This window comes from Podarcis tiliguerta, assembly GCF_965153285.1.
Source record: "Podarcis tiliguerta genome assembly, chromosome: 1".
NCBI lineage: Eukaryota > Metazoa > Chordata > Lepidosauria > Squamata > Lacertidae > Podarcis > Podarcis tiliguerta.
This window is the reverse complement of record NC_139534.1, coordinates 124,338,394-124,359,792: the sequence shown is the minus strand read 5'-3', so window position 1 is coordinate 124,359,792 and position 21,399 is coordinate 124,338,394. Positions and strand designations below refer to the sequence as shown.

The 21,399-nt window shown below is 46.4% G+C and overlaps 1 protein-coding gene and 1 long non-coding RNA gene across 2 annotated transcripts in view; one reads left to right on the top strand and one right to left on the bottom strand.

The window, feature by feature from the left end:
* Positions 1–21,399, bottom strand: part of LOC310677960 — a 288,527-nt gene that overhangs the window by 73,374 nt on the left and 193,754 nt on the right. The gene's annotated exons all lie outside the window — the stretch shown is intronic.
* The window catches only part of PPP1R36 (protein phosphatase 1 regulatory subunit 36), a gene marked incomplete at its 5' end in the record, with an annotated part of 67,631 nt that overhangs the window by 26,352 nt on the left and 19,880 nt on the right, over positions 1–21,399 (top strand). Inside the window, 3 exons of the mRNA XM_083442581.1 lie at positions 16,606–16,670; positions 17,581–17,676; positions 18,932–19,050. Of these exons, the coding sequence (XP_083298707.1) occupies positions 16,606–16,670; positions 17,581–17,676; positions 18,932–19,050 (280 nt within the window). The remainder of the gene's footprint in view (positions 1–16,605; positions 16,671–17,580; positions 17,677–18,931; positions 19,051–21,399) is intronic.

The window sequence follows — 21,399 nt, the reverse complement described above, 5'->3', positions numbered from 1 at the left end:
ACTCTGTCTTGCAGGCCCTGTGGAAAGAAATCGGATCCCGTAAGGCCCTGGTCTCATGAGACAGAGTGTTCCACCAGGCCGGAGCCAGTGTTGAGAAGGCCCTGGCTCTGATTGAGGCTAATCTAACTTCCTTAGGGTCTGGGACCTCTAGGGTGTTGCTATTTATGGACCTTAAGGTCCTCTATGGGGCATACCAGGAGAGGCGGTCCCGTAGGTACGAGGGTCCTAGGCTGTGAAGGGCTTTAAAGGTCAAAACTTTAAATCTGACCCTGTACTCCACCGGGAGCCAGTGCAGCTGGAAAAGCACTGGGTGAATATGCTCCCATGGCAGAGACTCTGTAAGGAGCCTCGCTGCAGCATTCTGCACCCGCTGGAGTTTCTGGGACAGCTTCAAGGGCAGCCCTGCATAGAGCAAATTACAGTAGTCAAGCCTGGAGGTGACCATCGCATGGATCACTGTGGCCAGGTCGGGGCGGAAAAGGTAAGGGACCAACTGCTTGATGCGGCGAAGGTGGAAAAATGTCGCCTTGGCTGTTGCTGTAACCTGCGCCTCCATGGAAAGGGAGGCGTCAAGGATTACACCCAAACTCTTAATGGAAGGCAATTGGCACTAAAATCATAATACTGGATAATAATACAGTTCAATCCAAGGATTCCCCAAACAGTCTGGATCCAGGAGCCTTGGTGAGTGACCTAGAAATGGAACAAAGTACAGTGTGGGTGGGTATGTGGGGAGGTAATATTTCTAACAACTAATCACAGCACAGCTAAAACTTAAATCTAGGTTACTACCGACATAGGTATTTTTCATTGTCCTATTGCATAGGTATTTCTACAGCCTAGTTACTGTTAGTGAAGTCTATCTGACGTGGAGAACATTTTCTAGCATATGCGAAGTCCTTAGTTTTGTTTTTCCTTTTCCTTATAGCGTTACCAGATAAAATAATGGGTGGGAGGATTCCCATACTTTTTAATTTAGGTATAGATGAGATTTTGGCAGGGGTGCCTTTTTCATGCTTTGCATGGCAAGTAGCACACCTACCAATGTTCTGCCAACCAGGAGCCCTCCATCAGCCCCAGCTAGGATGACTATATGATGCTTGGCTGATTGGGGCAGATCTGCTAATTAGCCATCATGCCACCTGTGTCATCATACAGCCATGTTGGCTGAGGCTAATGGAAGGTGTAGTCCCAAACATCTGGAGGGCTCCTGGTAGGCTGATTTTGAGGATGCTTTTGGTAAATCTAGGTGCCCCCCTACTGAGAGATTCTGGAACACAATAGATTCTCACACGCTACTATAAACTGATCAATTAAGTTCACTGAAGGATAGTTGCCTTTACTTGCTCCCCTGCCCAGCCTCCTTTTTTCCTGTCGATCCAGATTAAACTAGTGTAAGAAGCCATCTTTCTTTACTAACAGCCTACATGAAGCAGAAAGGAGTGGCATTCACATTTAAAGTACAAATCCTTCCGCAAAGAACCCTGGGAAATGTAGTTTACCCCCCACAGAGCTACAGTTCCCAGCACCATAACCAACTACAGTTCCCAGGATTTTTGGGAGTGGGGAGTCATGAGCTTCAAATATATAGTGTGTACACAGTTGCAGTTTCCTATTGCTAAGCTAGACCTGATAGGCTTCAGCAAGATGGCTGTTCTGTGTTCTCATCAGTATTGGAAGAATCTGAGCACCTCCATACGAGGCTACAGAGTTGTACATATATTTCAAGTAGTCTGTGTTTATATTTATACCCTGATTTCAACTAAGATTGGCTCCCAACGTGTCTTAGAATTAAAATCTCCAGAAAGTTACAATATAATTAGGGGCATGTTGGTAAGGAGAGGCAGCCTCTTCTGGCATTTGGTGAAACTTTTCAGATTCTAGGCTTTACAGAGGGCTACGACCAAACCTTGCCATGTGGACTTCAGTGGGATTTACTCCCTTAGTCAGGCTCTTGCAGCTTCCAAAGGTGGTAAAAGAGATTTCATACCCTCGCTGGAAGAGAAATGCTTGACACACCCATTGGGATGAGAGCAGACAGGCTTGATGTTGCTTGCTCTTTTCAAGCGTTATCGTGGAAGGAGTTTCTGTTTACATGACAGTAAAGGCATCAAGAAAACCCATGAAAGTGGGGTGGAGGAGGAGGAGAAAGAAAGGAAATCAGATTTTGGTTACCAGAAATTGGAACTGAAGTCAGCAGAGCCCTGTTAGGAGAGCGAGGAACATTAATCCAGCCGTACTAAAATATCTTTACTGCCTTCACTTCTTCTGGGCTCAATTCAAAGCTCTACTTTTGTCCTCAAAAGCCTTAAATTGATGTGGCCACGCTGATGTGGCCACCAGATGCTGAACTACAACTCCCATCATGCCCGGCCAGCATGACCAGTGGTCGGGTTTAATGGCAGTTGTAGTTCAGCAATAGCTTGTGGGAAGGACACAAGCTATTGCTGTGGTAGGGACTGTGCCTTACATGTGAAAGGTCCTGGGTTCCATCCCTGGTGCCTCTACAGAGGGTTGGGAATGCTCCCTGCCTGAAGCCCTGGACAGGTGCTGCCAGTCAGTGTTGACAGTACTTGGTCTGATTCTGATTCTTATAATATAGAGAAAGCCATTGTAACTTGCTCCTTTTCCAAAAGCTTTTCAGGAGCCTCTGCGAGGGGGTGCTGCTGGCTGAGCTGGCAGGTGAGCATGGGCCTATGTTTTATGAATTGGACCCTAGGTCTTGTGACCAAGCTGAATAGGGTTTGGAATAGGTGCAAGTCTCTCCTTGCCCCATTTCCTGCCATGCCCCCACCATGTTCCTTTTTTTGCAGGGGGTGGGCGGGGGACTTAACAGCAACGTAGGCAGCCCAAGAAGCAGCAAACACAAATCCTCACACCGTGCTGGATTTTGGGTTTGGATTGTGCTGTCAGTCATGCCTGCTTCAAGTGGCCTGGGTTTGAAGAATAAGGATCATCTTCTATATGAACCTACTCCTCAGTTAAGAACTTCATGCGCCCTTCTAAGTTACCCCCCCTTTCAAGTTAGACAGGTAACTATTGGAGGGAGGTGCTTTTCTGTGGTAGCACTGAAATTGTGCAATTCTCTCCTTAGAGATTTCACCTGGCGTCATCTTTCCAGAATCAGGTATAAAACCTCTGCTCTCATGGTTTTGTTGGTATGTGGAATCCTTTTAATGGCTTTTACCAGCTCCCCACCCCCACCCCAATTTACTGGTGTGGGCTGCCTTTACATTTTTGCAGTTTTAACATTGGTTTATATATATTTTTTCTATCGCTTGCCATAAACTACCCTTAGTCCTTTTCTGGTGAAAGCAGGCTATTTAATTTGCATGCATGCATAAATGCTGAATTCTGACAAACCTTTAGGGTGAAAAGGAGGCCTAATCATGTGCTGGGGCCTAGGAATAGTTTTAGCAATAATTTATTGTGAGCTATTTTATTTGCTCCTAAGGAAATCCGTGAGAATTACAGGTTTTTGTGTGAGTTCCGTAGATTTCATAAAACCATAGAGTTGGAAAGGATACCAAGAGTTATCTAGTCCAACCCCAGCAATGCAGGAATCTTGCCCACAGCTGTCCCTGGGTGGGCTTGAACCACCAACCTTTTGGTTAACAGCCAGATGCAATAACCCATTGCACCAGAGTTCAAGAGGCGCTTAATGAGGATGTTTATTCTGCAAAAAGGTGCATCTCCACCCCCATCGTTCAGCTGAGGTCCACTTCTGAGGGTCTTCTAGTGGTTCCCTCCCTGCTAGAAGCCAAGTTACAGGGAATCAAGCATAGGGCCTTCTTGGCAGAGGCACCCTCCCTGTGGAATGCCCTCCATGTTAGGGAGATAAAAAATTACACAACTTTTAGAAAACATCTGAAGGCAGCCCCGTTCAGGGAAGTTTTTAATGTCTAACATATTATTTTTTATATTTTACTAGAAGCCACCCAGATGGCCAGGGTGTAAACAAGAAAATAATAATAATAATAATAATAATAATAATAATAATAATAATAATAATAATAATTAATTGATAAGGAATATAATAACTTCCCTTTTCCAACTTGTGAAAAAACACAACCTGAAGTAGCCATGTTTCACTTTCTTAGTGGTGCAGGAAATCTAGGTATGTAGACAGGGCCCTAGCTCAGTGGTTAAGAGTATCTTCCTTGCATGCTGTGAATGTTCAGGGATTAGTCCTTGGCATCTCCAATTAAGGCTGGGAGAGACTCCTTGCCTGAAATCCGAGACGGCCGCTGCCAATCCCCGTAGACCACACTGAGCTAGATGGGCTCCATATAAAGCAGATTCCTATGTTCTTAGAATGAGTAATAGAATTTTAGAGTTGGAAGGGACCTCAAGGGTCATCTAGTCCAACCCCCTGCAATGCAGGAATCTCAGCTAAAGCTAGAGATGACCATGACAGATGACCATCCAACCTCTGTTTAAAATCCTCCAAGGAAGGAGAGTCCACCACCTCTCGTGGGAGTCCGTTCCCCTGCCAAACAGCTCTTACTGTCAGACAGTTTTTCCAAATGTTTCGTCGGAATCTCATTTCTTGCAACTTGAAGCCATTGGTTCGAGTCCTACCCTCCTGAGCAGGAAAAAACAAGCATGCTCCCTTCTCCACGTGACAGCCCTTGAGATATTTGAAGATGGCTATCATATCTCCTTTGTCTGCTGTTTTCCAGGGTAAACCTACCCAGCTCCTTCAACCGTTCCTCATCAGGCTTGGTTTCCAGACCCTTTATCATCTTGGTCGCCCTCCTCTGCACATGTTCCAGCTTGTCAACATCCTTCTTAAATTGTGGTGCCCAGAATTGGGCACAGTATTCCCAGTGTGGTCTGACCAAGGCAGAATAGAGTGGTACTATTACTTCCCTTGTTCTGGACACTATACTTCTGTTGATGCAGCCTAGAATAGCGTTAGTTTTTTGGCTGCTGCATCACACTGTGGACTCATGTTAAGCTTGTGGTCCACCAAGACCCCTAGATCCTTTTTTTACATGTACTGCTAGTAAGCCAGGTGTCCCCCATCCTATATTTGTGCACCTGGTTCTTCCTGCCTAAGTGCAGAACTTTACATTTGTCCCTATTGAAATTCATTTTGTTAGCTTGCGTCCAGTTCTCCAATCGGTTAAGGTCATTTTGAATTATGTGTCTGTCTTCTGCAGCCTTAGTTACCCCTCCCAGTCTGGTGTCATCTGCAAATCTGATGAGCATCCCCTCAATTCCTTCATCCAAGTCATTTATAAAGATGTGGAACAACAACGGGCCCAGGGCAATTCTCCTCTGAAATCTCATTTAAACTCAAAGTTCATTTTGAGCAAGCAATGATACAGTTTGCTGCCCTCAACTGCAACAGAAACTAGCTGGGCTGGCACTTGGGTCATATTGACACTATATGTATAAAGCACATGCTTCTTCCTAAAGAATATTGGGAGCTATAGTTTACCCAGAGCTCAAACTACAGTTCCCAGGATTCCTTGGGGTAGAAACCATGTTTTAAATGGGCTTTAAATAGATCTTCCACTGTGTTTGGGGGTGTGTGGGACTGGTTGCATGGACAACAGAGCTCCGTCAGCTCCAAGTCCCTTAGCAGCTGTCACCTGCGATCTCTGCCGGAAGGTAGGGCCAACTCTGCAAATACCCAATTTGACTAAAGCAACCGTCAGGCAGCATTTAAACAAATTCTTGTGTCATTTGGCTTAGTGCATAGTTCCTTTTCCTGGCGTGCTTGTTCTGTGCCATAATGTAGAAGAGGAGGTTAAGGGGTGATGTGATAGCCATGTTCAAATATATAAAAGGATGTCACATAGAGGAGGGAGAAAGGTTGTTTTCTGCTGCTCCAGAGAAGCGGACACGGAGCAATGGATCCAAACTACAAGAAAGAAGATTCCACCTAAACATTAGGAAGAACTTCCTGACAGTAAGAGCTGTTTGACAGTGGAATTTGCTGCCAAGGAGTGTGGTGGAGTCTCCTTCTTTGGAGGTCTTTAAGCAGAGGCTTGACAACCATATGTCAGGAGTGCTCTGATGGTGTTTCCTGCTTGGCAGGGGGTTGGACTCGATGGCCCTTGTGGTCTCTTCCAACTCTATGATTCTATGATTCTAGTCTGGATTTTGTAGGTCGACCCTACAGTAAAGCAAGCAAGTGGACCACTCTTGTCAGAACTGTCGTATGGCGAACTTATCCCAAATCTAGATTTAAAAAAAAATGCTTCAGCCTTTTGGCTTGAGGGGCGCAACTTCTACAGGACTTGAATTTGCAAGATCTGAACGCAACCCCGAGGGCGATGGGAGTGTTTGGGCGTGGCTGCCATCCTGCAGGTGATGCTCTGCATTTAGCCCAGCAGACGGCTGCAATGGAGGGGAACGTGGGCACAATGCATCCCAGTTGTTATTTCCTCTCTCTTTGATGTGCCTTATGAAATAAAAACTTGAAAGTTGGCTAGAAAACGCTCTGGAATTAAAGAGGGCAATCTAACTAGGGACATCTTCTGAAGCAATTGTTCCGGGCCTTTGAGCAATTCTCATGAATGTTTCCACGGAGCTTATGCTGGAGACTGTCCTGGTGAAATTGTGCCCTCGAGTCAGAAATAAATGAATTGCTTTACCTTCATGGCTACTTTTGACAGTCTGCAAAGAAGATTTCTGGGAGCAAAGTGGCACATAGGGAAGGGAGAAGGAGTGACTGTTTAGTTGGAGAGGAAGATTCTCCCCAAAACAGACAGAATATTATTGGTGAGCTGCTCATTCTCTAGCCAGATAAAACAGGCATTATCAGATCTGAAGGAAACTTTCCAGCCAGGTGAAAACACTCAGGGAAATCTGGGGAGGGAACATGGCCTGGGGAAAGTCCCAAGGGTCAGGTTGAAAGGCCTGGAGGGCAACATTCTGTTGGGGGACCACAGGCTCTCCATCCCTGGTTTATAGCTATATAAAAGCAGACCTGTAAATAAGCCCACAAAAGTTACAATCCCTGTGCATCCTCCGTGGACAGCAAGGAGACACAGACTGCTAGCCTCTTAGCAGACTAATATAAAGGGGGAAAAGAAAAGGAAATTCTGTGTGCAATGCAAACTGTTGGAGAAGCGATAGAACAATCTGCTCTTCCTTCAAAAGCCTGCAGCATTTCTGTGATGGTTGTGGAGAAAGAGACTTTCCTTTCTTGGTGGCTATCACCAAGTTGGTCTAGGAAGGTTGGAGTCATCGATTCCTCTGCCTCCAGCCTGCTTATTTGCTGCAGAGTATACCTAGGTGCCTATGGTGGTTAAATACGAGGCTGATATAAAAGCAACAGCAATATGTATAATAATAATATAATAATTTATTATTTATACCCCTCTGGGCGGCTTCCAACAAAATATTAAAATACAGTAATGCATCAAACATTAAAAGCTTCCCTAAACGGGGCTGCCTTCAGATGTCTCCTAAAACGCTGGTAGTTGTTTATCTCTTTGGCATCTGATGGGAGGGTGTTCCACAGGGCGGGTGCCACCACCGAGAAGGCCCTCTGTTTGGTTCCCTGTAACCTCACTTCTCGCAGTGAGGGAACCGCCAGAAGGCCCTCGGTGTTGGACCTCAGTGTCCGGGCAGAACGATGGGGGTGGAGACGCTCCTTCAGGTATACTGGACTGAGGCCGTTTAGGGCTTTAAAGGTCAGCACCAACACTTTGAATTGTGCTCAGAAACGTAGTGGGAGCCAATGTAGGTCTTTCAAAACCGGTGTTATGGGGAAGGGACATAACTCAGAGGCAGAGCATCTGTTTTGCATGCAGAAAGACCTGGGTTCAATCCCGGCATCTCCAAGTAGGGCTGGAAATAACAGAATCATAGAACTGTATAATTGGAAGTCACCATGAAGATGGTCTAGTCCAAACTTCTGCAATGCATGTTCCCTGTCTGAAACCCTGGAGAGCTGATGATTGTAGACTATATTGAACCAGGTGTCCCAATGGTCTGACTCAGCATAAGGCTTATCATAAAGGTAAGCAACAAGAGTGCCATAGATTTTTTGCAAGTCTGAATTCTTTTGTCTTTGGCTGTGTACACGCTCTTATTTGCTCTGCATCCCATGTCCCTCCCTCTTCCCCCCTTCTGGTTTGTGAAGCTGTATGCACATGGCATTAGCCACAATCTACCCTAAAAGGGACGCGGGTGGCGCTGTGGGTTAAACCACAGAGCCTAGGGCTTGCCAATCAGAAGGTTGGCGGTTTGAACGGTGAGCTCCCATTGCTCGGTCCCTGCTCCTGCCAACCTATCAGTTTGAAAGCACGTCAAAGTGCAAGTAGATAAATAGGTACCACTCTGGCGGGAAGGTAAACAGCGTTTCCGTGCGCTGCTCTGGTTTGCCAGAAGCGGCTTAGTCCTGCTGGCCACATGACCTGGAAGCTGTACGCTGGCTCCTTCGGCCAATAAAGTGAGATGAGCTCCCCAACCCCAGAGTTGGCCACGACTGGACCTAATGGTCAGGGGTCCCTTTACCTTTACCTTTACATCTACCCTGCAGTTTCTTGAAGAATACTGTAGTTTGATGCATTCCCCTCAAAACCAGCTTCAATCCGATTTGAAAAGCTACATGAAAGCATCCATGCCACCTCTCTGCCTACTGGCGCAGACCAACTTTGGGCAACTTGGAAACATGTGCAGCTTGACTGATGTGCACAGTGATGAGCATGCCATTTGAAATGCAGCAAAAAAAAAATACTTCCAGCAAAGCACCTCGGTGCATTTTAAGCCAGTAATATACACACAGCCTTTGTCTTCAAATACAATGGGTGGTGAATCCTGTGATCAGCGTTTTGCACAAGAACCTGGGAGTACTGGAATCGAAAGCCAGCTAAGCTGTATTGTCTCTCTGTGCTCTTGAGCAATTTGCTTTCTCTCAGCCATTTGGCTTTTCATCTGCAAAATGGGCCTTTTTAATAATGCACAGGGACATTAAAGCGGATGAATCAGGATGCCTGCGACCCAAAATGCTATATGAATAATGAGTGGAGATGATTCTGCAAAATGCTGGAGCAGAAAGCCAAATTGTGTATACGGTGCTAAGAAATCCGTCTGCCCTGAATGTTGTTTTCTCCTTGTGGCGTGTTCACAATCAAAGGTTAGCAGCTAGAACAACCGCAGCATGCATTCCCAGCAGCATCAAAATAGTTGGCACCATCTTAAATTAACAAATAAAAATAAAAAGAGGAGCAGAGAGGGGTAGGGAGCCTTTTATTAGTGTGAGCAGCTGGCTCTTCAGGTTTTTAAAAGTTACATTCCCTTCCCATAAGTGGCACTCCGTGCTAATTGAAACTTTCTCTCACTGAAGGCTTTAATGTAAAGCCAGTGTTGCTGCTGGCCATGAACTTCAGCCAGAATAGCTCTGTGCAGCCCTAGCTGTGGCTTTGGCATGGCAGAGGGTAGCCGCCTTCAACACACGAAGCAGTACAATTATGGACCAACTTGTGTGTTCAGTAGCAAACACAGATCTGGAAACTCTGGCCACTTCTCGGCTTCAAAACAACTGTGGGGGGTGTGGGGGTGTGGCGGCGGTGATTTTTGAAGAGGAGAAGCAGCATGTGTGGAAGGGGCTTATGCCTTCCCCCTCCCCATCACTTTTCCATGGGAACTTATGCAATATAGTACATGCATTGAGGAAACCCAGTTTAGGAAAGTTAACAGCAGAGTTTTTGGGGGGGAGGGGGAGGCAGGGGATCAGGTTAGGGAGAAGGGTTAAGCACATACCCTCCTCTCCTCACACTGCTGGGGCTGTAACCTCAGGTTATAGACGCTTTGGGTTGCGCAGTGGCGTAGCGTGGGGGGTGCAGGGGGGCCGGCCGCACCATCGGGGGGGGGCTCGCACTCGCAGCTCTCTAGCAGAAGAGACTTGTGTGCTAAAATCCACGGGTTAGGGGGCGCAAAATACTTGCCTTGCCCCGGGTGCTGACAACCCACGCTACGCCACTGGGGTTGCGCGATTTCGGGTTGCGCACCATGCTGAACCTGGAAGTACCGGGACGGGTTACTTGCGGGTTTCGGCGCTTGCACAGAAGCGCCTAAATCGCGCTTTGCACATGCACAGAAGCTCTGAATTGCAACCCACGTGTGCGCACATGTGGCGCTGCGGGTTGTGGACGCTGCAGGTTGTGAATGTGCTTCCCGCACTGATCAGGTTCGCAACCCGAGCGTCCACGGTAATTTCATTATTTGTCACTCTGATGGCTTCCAGAACATACAGAACCATAATAAAACGTCAAACAAACGTCAAAAAGTCCTATACAGGGCTGCCTTTGGATGTCTTCTCTCCTTGATATCTGATGGGAGGCAGTTCCACACAAGAGGGTGCAACTGTCGAGAAGGCCCTTCTGCCTGGTTCCCTGTAACCTCACTTCTTGCAGGCAGAGAACCACCAGGAGGCCCTCAGAGTTTGACGGGGATGGAGATGCTCTTTCAGGTATACAGGGCCGGTGGCCATTTAGAGCTTTAAAGGTCAGTACCAACATTTTGAATTGTGCTCAGAAGCATCCAAAACGGGTGGGGAACCTGTGGCCCTCTGGTGTTCCTGGCCTCCAGTTCCCATCGCTCCTGATGGCTGACCATGCTGGCAGGCCAGAGATTCCCCACCACTGATCGAAGAGCAAAGAGAAGATGTTTCTTACTTTGGAGGTAGTGTGTGTGCCCTTATGCAAATTAGCTGGTTAAAACTTATACAGTGGATTGGCTTTCTTTAATCAGGAGACTGGCGTAATAATTTGTCACTGAAGGCACCTGGGCGTGCAGAAACCAGCTTCCTTTTCAAAGGTAAAATTCACACTCGTTGCTCCACCCTAAATTGGCAAGCAATCCGTACAATGTTGCCCAGAAAGTTCGTTTTCCCTCTCTGCTGTGTGGATGTGGTTAATCATGTGTGATACTGTACAATGTTTGAGAAGAAAAGAGCATTGCATGGGGGCCAAAAAGTAACTGGCATCCCAAGGATTAGCTTCATTAACAAGGATTTTTGAGCCATTTAATCCTGTTTTTTTTTCCTTCCAATCATTCTACCTGCCAATCCTTTTTCTGTTCTTCCTGCCAAAAAAAAAAGGCTACCCCAACACACCACACACACCCCGACACCAACAACACCTGAAGGCAGAGGATGAGCTGGGTCAGGTCAAATGGAAAAGTACAGAAGAGCAGATCAGGGTGAGTTTAATGTTCTTGGTTTCTGTCCCCGAGGCAAGGAGCTGCTTATTGAGAACAGGAAGGGAACATTTGGCAGGTAAGCGGCCAATGCAGAAATAAACAGAACGGCAGCTGCTGTGCAGGGAACGAATTCAGCGCTGCATAGTCGAGCGCAAAGGTAGTTGTGCCGTAATAATTCCCTAGGAAACCAGAGCTGACATCCACAGACTTTTCGAGGGCCAAGACCTGAAGGCATTTCCATTTTATTTCGGTCTTCCTCTGTGGAATGCAAGGCATTCCCCCAGACACAATGCTTTTGCGGGGAGAGTTTAAGGCTTATTAGTTTAAATAAAGGCTATGATATACGGGATTATGTAACGCATGTTTATGTAACACAAACCTTTCAGGACTGTAACTAAGAAACACTGTTCTTTTTTCTGAGGTATATGGGCACTGCATATTTGAGTCCAAAAAGCTAGGGTGCAAATCATAACAAGTAAAGCCACCAGCCACATACCCTCTTATGTTTCTCCAATGAAAATAGGAACGTCCTATTCAACAACAACAACAGCAATGATAATGATTTAACTATTTATACCCCGCTCACCTGACTGGGTTGCCCCAGCCACTCTGGGCAGCTTCCAGCACATATAAAATCATAATAAAACATTAAACATTTAAAAACTTCCCTACACAGGGCTGCCTTCAAATGTCTTCTAGAAGCTGTATAGTTACTTATCTCCTTAACTTGGGGGGTCACATAACTCCATACCCTCCAACATTTCTCCAATGAAAATAGGGATGTCCTAAGGAAAAGCGGGACATCGCGAGAACAAATCAGGAACTGGGACGGCTTCTGTAAATCCAGGATTGTCCCTGGAAAATAGGAACATTTGGAAGATCTGCACCCAATTAAAAAAATATTATTTAATTGAGCATGAGCGTTTAAGTCAGCTAACTGTTTTAGTGCAGCTGCATAAATTTGCATATGAAAGGGGGGGGGAGTAGGGATGCATTGTTTTGTATTTAATTGATGTGTCCCAGCAGATCTTGCCTGAAAAGAGGCATTCCTCTTCTAAGGTGACACTTGCCACCTGCAGTTATTATCCGGAAGGAAATTAAATCTGTTGATTTAATTGAGGGCACCTTTTTAGTTCATCAATACAGTATGTTTTAAAAGTAGTTCATCTATGGTAACTAGTTTTTCAGTTGCTGAGTTGGGAGTCAAGCCAACTGTTGGGTCAGAGACTGATCTAAGGTGATTTGCAAACAGCAGAATTAGCACCATGCATACATATGGTAAAAAATAAGGATTAAGAAACAGGTCTCCAAATGCATGTTTGGGTTAAACAGTGGGGGCCTGGGTCTGAAAAGGTTGGAGGCTTTTGATAACTGAATAGGCAGACTTAATAAGCACATGCTGATGACAGAAGCATTTATCTTCACTGTGCCTCTTTCTTTTTACCCTGTTTTTGATACTGCTTTTGAAGTGTTGCCTCGACGCAACTCCAAAACCTCGTTTGTTTCCAAATCTGCTTCTCTTCTTGTTCTTGATAAATATGCGGCATTGCTGCCAAGGCTCCAGAATATCCTTGGCAGCCCACAATAGCAACTGCAAACACAACATACAGTGTGCTGTTGTTTAAAAAAGGTCACAGGGCGCAGGCAGAGAAGTAAGCCGAGCTCAGAGCCGGCGTTGCGCAGGGACCTGAGCCACCATCAGCAAGCTCTTTCAGCAGGGATGCACGATTTAATGAAAGGAATTGGGGAGGATTTAGGTGTGTGAATGGGTGGAAACGTGACACCCTCTTCTTGGGCATGAGTCAACGTTATTCTGATGCCATGTTTGCAGTCCGCTCTACTCTCCCAGTGCAAGTCTCTCTGTGTGTGCATCAATGCATAACAGCCAAAACCTCAGTGCAGGTAGCTTAATACATTTAAAGTTAAATACATATTAAACACGAACTAAATCCGATTTTGTAAAACTGCTGCCAGGTTGGCACTATCTGCGGCAAGGCCCTTTTGGTAGTGGCTCATCTGTGGAAAACTCCATTCAGGGACTTAAAAAAACAACTACCACATTCCAGTTCACCCAGGCATTTGATGGCTGAAAAGATCATTGATCCTGGCAACTTTGAAATCATGGTGTGGCTATATGATTGCTTTAAGATGCTCAGTGTTAAAACATTTTTTAAAAAATATTTTTCAGTGGTGCTGCTTTGCTGCTTGACACCCTTGGCTCCTTTGGGGAGGGAGGGTGGTACTGAAATTTAACGCGTAAAATAAAACAGATAGATAAATATCACACACATATATATGTGTGTGAGAGAAAAATGAGCGCAGGCAGTTCACTCAGAAAGCAAGCAATCCTGCTCAGAAGTAGCACCTATTTCTGAAACCAGTCAGTGTGTCGGACGGGCTATTTTAAAGGAAAGCCGCCTGCGACACGAAACGCGGGCGTCCTGTTCACACGTATCTGGGAAGGGGGTTCACAATTGGGATAATTTCTGAGGACGCCCCTTGGTTAGAAAAAGAGAGCCAAAAGCCAACACGCGGACAGACCAAAAAAGGGAAGGCCTGTCGCGTTGCATGATGGGACTTGTAGTCTCCAGGCGGGAGAGCCGACCCTTCTATTCAAGATGGAAAGAGAGACAGAGAGCTGTTGCCAGGATACTCTTTCAGTAAACAAAGTGTCGCCATGTCTCAGCTACAGTTCCTGGAGCTGCCCAAGGGACATATAGTGCCTGTAAGTAAGTCTGCATTCCTGGATGTGTCTAGTGACTGTGGAACTTCTTTGGGGTGGGGTGGGGTTTGCAGATATTCCTTTTTTCTAAAAAAGCCCAAGGTTGGATATGACCAGGTTGGGTCTTGCACCCAGTGCCGGATTTACGTATAAGCTAAACAAGCTATAGCTTAGGGCCCCGCTCTCTTGGGGGTCCCCCCAAAAAATTAAAGGGAAAAAAACCTGGATGTACATTTCCAAAATATAAGATAAAAAACAAATACAATAAAACTTACATACAGTAACAGTGTTTTTCCATTATTAAGTTTGTTATGAATAAAAAAATCATTTTAAGTTAGAGTTTAATAATTATTTCACCATTAATATACTTCTTCATAATTGTATTTCAATTCAACAATTACTTTGATAAAATACATATTTTGTTATGTGCAAATGGCTTTAGATACCTATCAGGTCCACAAATTACCATATAGCATATATTCAACATAAAAAACAGCGACAATTTGTTGTTGGCAATGGACAGCTGGACATATAAAGGGCCCCATTACCTTCAGTAACTAAGGGCCTCCCCAAACCTAAATCCGGCCCTGCTTGCACCTTTCATAGCTGGGTCGCCATGCAACCTTCACCTGTCAAAATCCCCTCTTCAAACCCAAATGTTAGAGGCACCCACTCTTGCATCCACAATTCAGGAGCTTCGTTTATTTACTTATTACATTTCTACCCCACCTTTCTTCCAAAAGCCCCCAAAAGGGCCTACATTGGGGACCCCACCCTCCGCCCCTCAGTCCTGTGAGGTAGGTCAGGCTGAGAGACCATGATGAGCTCCAAGATCACCCAGTGAACTTCATGGCTGAGTGGAGATTTGAACCCTGGTCTCCCAGGTCCCAGGCAGACACTTTAACCACTGCACTATGTTGGCTGTCTAACCTTTTATGAATTAAATCTTACTTGAGGAATACAACTGGCTTGCATTATTATTATTATTATTATTAATTATTATTATTATTTGTGTATCCCACCCAACTGACTGGGTTGTCCCAACCACTCTAGGCAGATTCCAACATAATAAAACCTCAAACATTAAAAACCTCCCGAAGGGCTGCCTTCAGATGTCTCCTAAAAGCTGTATAATTATTTATCTCATTGACATCTGATGAGAGGGCACCCCACAGGTCGGACAACACTATATGTGCTCATATATATTTACCGTATTTTTCGTCCCATAGGACGCTCCGTCCCATAGGACGCACCTACTTTTTTGGGGGGGAAATAAAGGAAAAAATTTTTTCCCTTTATTTCCCCCCCAAAACCAGGTCAGGGAGGAGCGGGATGGCGGCGCTGCGCCTCCCCGCTGTCCCCCGAGCTTGTGGGGCTGGCCGATGTCTGCCCGGCGCGAGGGCGCTCTGCTTCAGGGCGCCCCATGCGCCGGGCGGCAGGCTGCCGCCCGCAAGCCTTGCGCGCCGGGGGGAGTTCTCCCCCGGCGCGCAAGGCTTGCTGACACTTGCGCGGAGCACGGGGCGTCCTCCGAAGGGCGCCCCGTGTTCCGCGCTGCAGGCTGCCGCCCGCAAGCCTTGCGCGCGGGGGGGAGTTCTCCCCCGGCGCGCAAGACTTGCTGACGCTTGCGCGGAGCACGGGGCGTCCTCCGAAGGGCGCCCCGTGTTCCGCGCTGCAGGCTGCCGCCCGCAAGCCTTGCGCGCGGGGGGGGAGTTCTCCCCCGGCGCGCAAGGCTTGCTGACGCTTGCGCGGAGCACGGGGCGTCCTCCGAAGGGCGCCCCGTGTTCCGCGCTGCAGGCTGCCGCCCGCAAGCCTTGCGCGCGGGGGGGAGTTCTCCCCCGGCGCGCAAGGCTTGCTGACGCTTGCGCGGAGCACGGGGCGTCCTCCGAAGGGCGCCCCGTGTTCCGCGCTGCAGGCTACCGCCCGCAAGCCTTGCGCGCGGGGGGGAGTTCTCCCCCGGTGCGCAAGGCTTGCTGACGCTTGCGCGGAGCACGGGGCGTCCTCCGAAGGGCGCCCCGTGCTCCGCGCTGCAGGCTGCCGCCCGCAAGCCTTGCGCGCCCAGGGGAACTCCCCCCAGGTGCGCAAGGCTTGCGGATAGCTTCCTGGAGCCTGGAGAGCAAGAGGTGTCGGTGCGCACCGACGCCTCTCACTCTCCAGGCTTCCGCGAAAACCTGCATTCGCCCCATAGGACGCACACACATTTCCCCTTCATTTTTGGAGGGGAAAAAGTGCGTCTTATAGGGCGAAAAATACGGTATTCCGCCTTCCATCCCTATCCATAGTGTTTCTGATGGTCACAAACTTGAAACGACCAGTCAACATCGGTTGTTGCTGTTTTTAAATAGGCAGTCAATGTCTTGATTATTATGATTAGGATTATTAGATGGACCACTGGCCTTTATATACACCGGTGGCCAATATTGTGGAAGCCTTTAGGAAAAGTTGTCTTTCTAAGGCTTGGTGGCTCACAACATCAGTCTTTTTTTTAGAATAATGCTATGAAATAATTGCCCTGGAAGTTGCTTGATAATGTCCCAGTGGTTGTTCCAGCCCTGTTTTTGGATGTACATTGAATCACCATTCTTCAGAAGCACATGGCATTGGGCTTATCGGTCAGGCTTATGAGCTCGCTGGATTTTTGGAGCTGAAAATCGAACACGAAAATGATGAAATGGTTTAAATTAATGCCTCGAAACTTTTGTATTCCAAAACGCTTGCAGTTCACGAAAGTTAACCCTGGCTTGTGGTACTGGAAAGATGACAGCCGAAGTCTTGAATTTGCATGGTAAGGATTCAGTGTCCCTTTCTGTCTGACTTTCTTGCGTTTCTGTTTGTGGTTATCGTGATTTCGTATCACTTGCCAGTGAGCTAGTTTATGAAGTGCCTGGCCTTGCAGCAAGATTTTCCCCCCTCCATGCACAGTCCATTAAAATCAATAAAACCAATGGAATCTACGACATTTCCAACAATAGCAGATCATAATCAGCAGGATGAAACCAATACATTTTAGTAAATAGAATCCTTGTTTTCCAAAAGCATGGAGGAACTGAAATGTTTTTTTCTTTGCCTCTGAAAGGAGGCAAATGTCAGGCCTGATAGAACCCTTGGCAGGGATGGGAGGTAAGAAGAGGTATTCCACAGTAAACAAAGTGACAATTGAAAAGAGCCTGAGTTTGCAGGATGCCGCTCTTTCCAACTGTGAAAGCATCTAGTAGTATGCCTCATCTCTCCCTAAGTGCAATTGGTCCAAACATACCCATTCCTTCAATCTCCGCAAGAATAAAAAATGAAAACATCTCTGTAATTTTGAAGCAGAAGGTACCCCACGCTGATTGGTTGAGCATGCTGTGATGTCATAAAGAACCACCTGTCCAATCCCTGAAGCTGTTTCCCCCTCGCCTTCAGTATTCATTTTTTTTTTTGGGGGGGGGATTATTAAGGGTGGAGGAGGAACAGATCAACTCAGAAATGTTGTGGATGCTGGGGCTTTGGAAAATTAAAAAAAAACAAGTATCCCAGCTGAATTATAGCGGGCAGGGGCAAGATTGCATCCTAAACTGGCATTGGACTTGCTGCCATTCCTCTCTGCTGGGCTCACTCTGTGGTTGAGAGACGCATGGTGAGGTCTCTTTCCTGTGTAGTTGTATGAATTGCCACTGCCATTACCGAAAACTCCCCTCTGTTTGGTATTGCAGTGCTCAGCCTAAGGAGGAAGATAAGGAAGTGGAGAAGAAGTCAAAGAAAGGGAAAACCATCCACTTCCAAGAGACGGCCACGAAAACGCCAGACAGGTGACCCAGTTTAAAAATTATCAGAGCTTGAAATGCCCAGACTATAGTCTGTGGTCTTGGCAAGGGTGTAAGAAGTCCTGGATTCAAATCCTGTATTTGGGGAAGGGAAGGGGAAGAGACTGGACGTACCTTTGGGGATGGAACATAGCTCAATGCAGAAGGCCCTAGGTTTGATCCCCAGCAAAGACCAAGGCCTGAGATCCTGGAGAGCTGCTGCCTGCCAGGGTAGGCAGTATTGGGCTAGATGGAGAAATGGTCTGAGCCTGACCTGGATGGTAAGGGAATCCCACCGATGTCACCAATTTATTTATTTTTTAAAAATAAAATTATTGGTTTTAAAAAGTCCTCCTTTGTGACTCTTGAGACAGGAGTTTCAATTCATTCTAGGTAGAGTGAGGTGGCCTGCACCATTAAAGGTCAATTATTTGGTCTATTATTATATTGTTGCCATTGCCACGAGGGTTGCCATTTGGATTTTGTGCCCCAATGTCATGGGCCACCTCTGTGCCTGCTTAGCTGCAAACGTGTTTGGGCAAGCTGCTTGTTTGCCCCCACTTCCCTGTCTGTAAAATGGGAACAATAGTAACACAACATCACAGGCCTGCTTTTTTGCTGATATGTACACCATATATGCATCTGATGTATCTCCCCTCCCCTCTTCTGCACCTGCATCCCATAAAGCCTTAGCTACAATTGATCATTTGAGGATCCACACCCTCAAATATGAGAAAGAACGGGTCCACAGGCCATCTGCATCGGTAGGATGAGAAGACGGCTGCACAAACTGGGCCATTTTCATCACTGCGTCTTGCAAAGAGTTTCCCCTCCAGGTCACATCCACACCATACATTCAAAGCCCTCTTATGCTACTTCAATCAGTCCTGGTTTCCCCCAAAGAATTCTGGGAACTGTAGTTGCTAGGAATCTCCTCTTGGAACTACAGTTCCCAACACCCTCAAACTACAGTTCCCAGGATTCTTGGGGGAGGGAGCTATGGCTGTTAAAGTGGTATGGCAGTGCTTTAAATGCGTGTTGTGGATGTCCTAAGTGCTGCCCCTTTGTGGATATTAAAGGCTCGAGAGACCAGTTAGGAAGCTTCATGTGCCCATAGAAGGCTGAATTCTGCCTTTGTTTTCAACGTAATCAAGGTTACCTGGAAAGAGTTTAGCTCCCAGAGTTTAGCTCCAGAGTTGCGTTGGCATGTGTCCAATTAAATGAAATTGCAAGTCCTACCCACCCTCCATTTTATCTGCAGACCCGATCCTGTTTTTTTCCGAGATATCTTTGCCGTACGGAGAAGTATCCAAGAAGATAAGTCGCCCCGGCTGTTGAAGCGATTGCAAAAGGAACTGATTTCTCTAGAAGACGTTAAGTGTAAGTGTGGGTGCTGAATTGCCAAGTTAGTTGCAGCTTATTGATCTTCTCCGGCATCCTTGAGATTGTTCCAAGGGCTGCTGATTTCAGTGTTATCCCGAGTCAACAGCACTTGTTTACTTGGCCTAAATGGCTTGTGTCCAGCATACCTAAGAATCATAAAAATCAAAGAAATAGCTTCTTTGTCCCAGCTGTGGGAGCCAAGAGCACCGTCCACCTTAACAGTCTTGCACAGAACCAGCAACGGCAGTCCTATGCGCTACAGACCAAACAGGGAGTGGGTGTTTTGCAGAAAGGCTCCAGTCATGGAAATAACTTGAGTCATGCAAGTTTTCCAGTCCATATGGAGCAGGGGAAGGCAGAAAGGCAACCTCCTTTTCTATATCGCATCATGGTGCCAGCCTCTTCTTTCATAATGGCATCTTCATAGCATTGGTTACAACATTTTACTATCTTGGATTGCACAAATGGGCTTCATTATGGTTTTTGCCCAACACATGTAGGTGTGGCCGAGGGTTTGACAAATGTTTCTTAATGGACTGGTGAGTGGCAGTGTTTCACTTGGTCATCTGGAAATCTCTCTGTTTCTCTGTCTCTCCTGCCATTGGGATGTGATGTTAATCGGAGCCTATGGGAAGGGCAGAGAAGGTGCAGTAAGCCTGAATCTCGGGAGACTCAGACAAAGAGCACTGCATTTTGCTGTATTGGAAACAATAGGGGGCTGAGCTGGAGGGGACATTTATTACCGTATTTTTCGGTCTATAAGATGCACCAGACCACAGGACGCACCTAGTTTTTGGAGGAGGAAAACAAGAAGAAAAATATTCTGAATCTCAGAAGCCAGAACAGCAAGAGGAATTGCTGCGCAGTGAAAGCAGCAATCCCTCTTGCTGTTCTGGCTTCTGGGATAGCTAAGCAGCCTGCATTTGCTCCATAAGACGCACACACATTTCCCCTTACTTTTTAGGAGGGAAAAAGTGAGTCTTACAGAGCAAAAAATACGGTAACTAGGGTTACCATACGTCTGGGGTGGAAATCACGAAAATGCCCAGGAAAATCCAAACGTATGGCAATCTATTTCGGCAGTGTCGTTTCTGGCAAATAAAGATCAAGATCTCTGCCCAGAAAATGATCACCAACTTTTCTGTCTGGACTTTTACAGTTTGAAACATGGTGGCAACCCTAATTCATGCATGCCCCACCTTTCTTCCAGAAGCTCAACAACAGCCTTGCACGGTACATAGGTGAGGCTGAGAGAGAGACTGACTGGTTACCAAGTGTCTTTCATGGCTGAACAATTTGGTCCTGGGTCTCTCGGCTTTTACTCTTGACCCTTCAAACGCTACTCTGGCTTCGCCTGAAGGCATACGTAGCTGCTTTTGTATATTTGCGAACAAAGCAAGTATTACAAAGGCCCTATTTCAGTGCACTTTTGTTTGACTAAAGCTGGTTAATGCTTGGGAAGGTGCAGAGCAGGTAAGCACAATGAATGCAGCAGTGCACCTAAAGTCATTCTCATGTGCTGCAGGTATACGCCTGCCCAGAGCAGACTATTCAGAATGCAAGGTGAGGGAGAAGGAAGTGGGCATGTATTTTCCCTCTCATCAGAAACTCCCTGCCTACCCGTCTCTCGGTTGTGTGGCCTTTCAGCTTCCTATGCCTGGCATGTAACCCCCCTTACGTTTCTTTGTAAATAAGGTGTGGCATAAATCGCTAAATCAGCTGTAACAGTAATAATAATTTCTAAGCGCCTTGTTTTCCTCTAGCATTTTAATGGTATGGCCCTAAGAGGACTGCCTTGCATTTTTCCTTTGAAAAGTTGGGTCAGCTTCGAAAAATGCTGCAAGACCTTAAATTTGGACTGGGATTCTGGAAATCTTTCTGGACAGGAAAGACTGTCCACGCATAGGTCAATCCACCGTAGACAAGTTGTCACAATGTGCTAGAAGAAGCCATGTTCTTACGGAGATGGAAAACCCTGTGTCTGGGTAATAGCACTTCAGAGCAGACTGCAGGTGGGAACAAACATGATTTAATGTGCCTCCATACAAAAAAGAAAAAAAAACCCTCCACACTCCATGTAGAAAAATAGATGATGAGGAGAAGGCTAGACTAGTACTCTCTGTGTGTGTGTTTAAGCACATTTCCCCCTTCAAAGGATTATAGGCACTGTTAATACATTTCCCAACATCCCTTAACACACTACTGTGCCCAGAATTCTTTGAAGGGTGTGTCTGTGCGTTTTGGATGTGCTTCAAAGGCATGATGTGCCTACAGCCATTAAGAACCAAAACAGATGTAATTTGTATTTTTACAAACATGTACATTAAGTGCAAAAAAAGCCCTAGT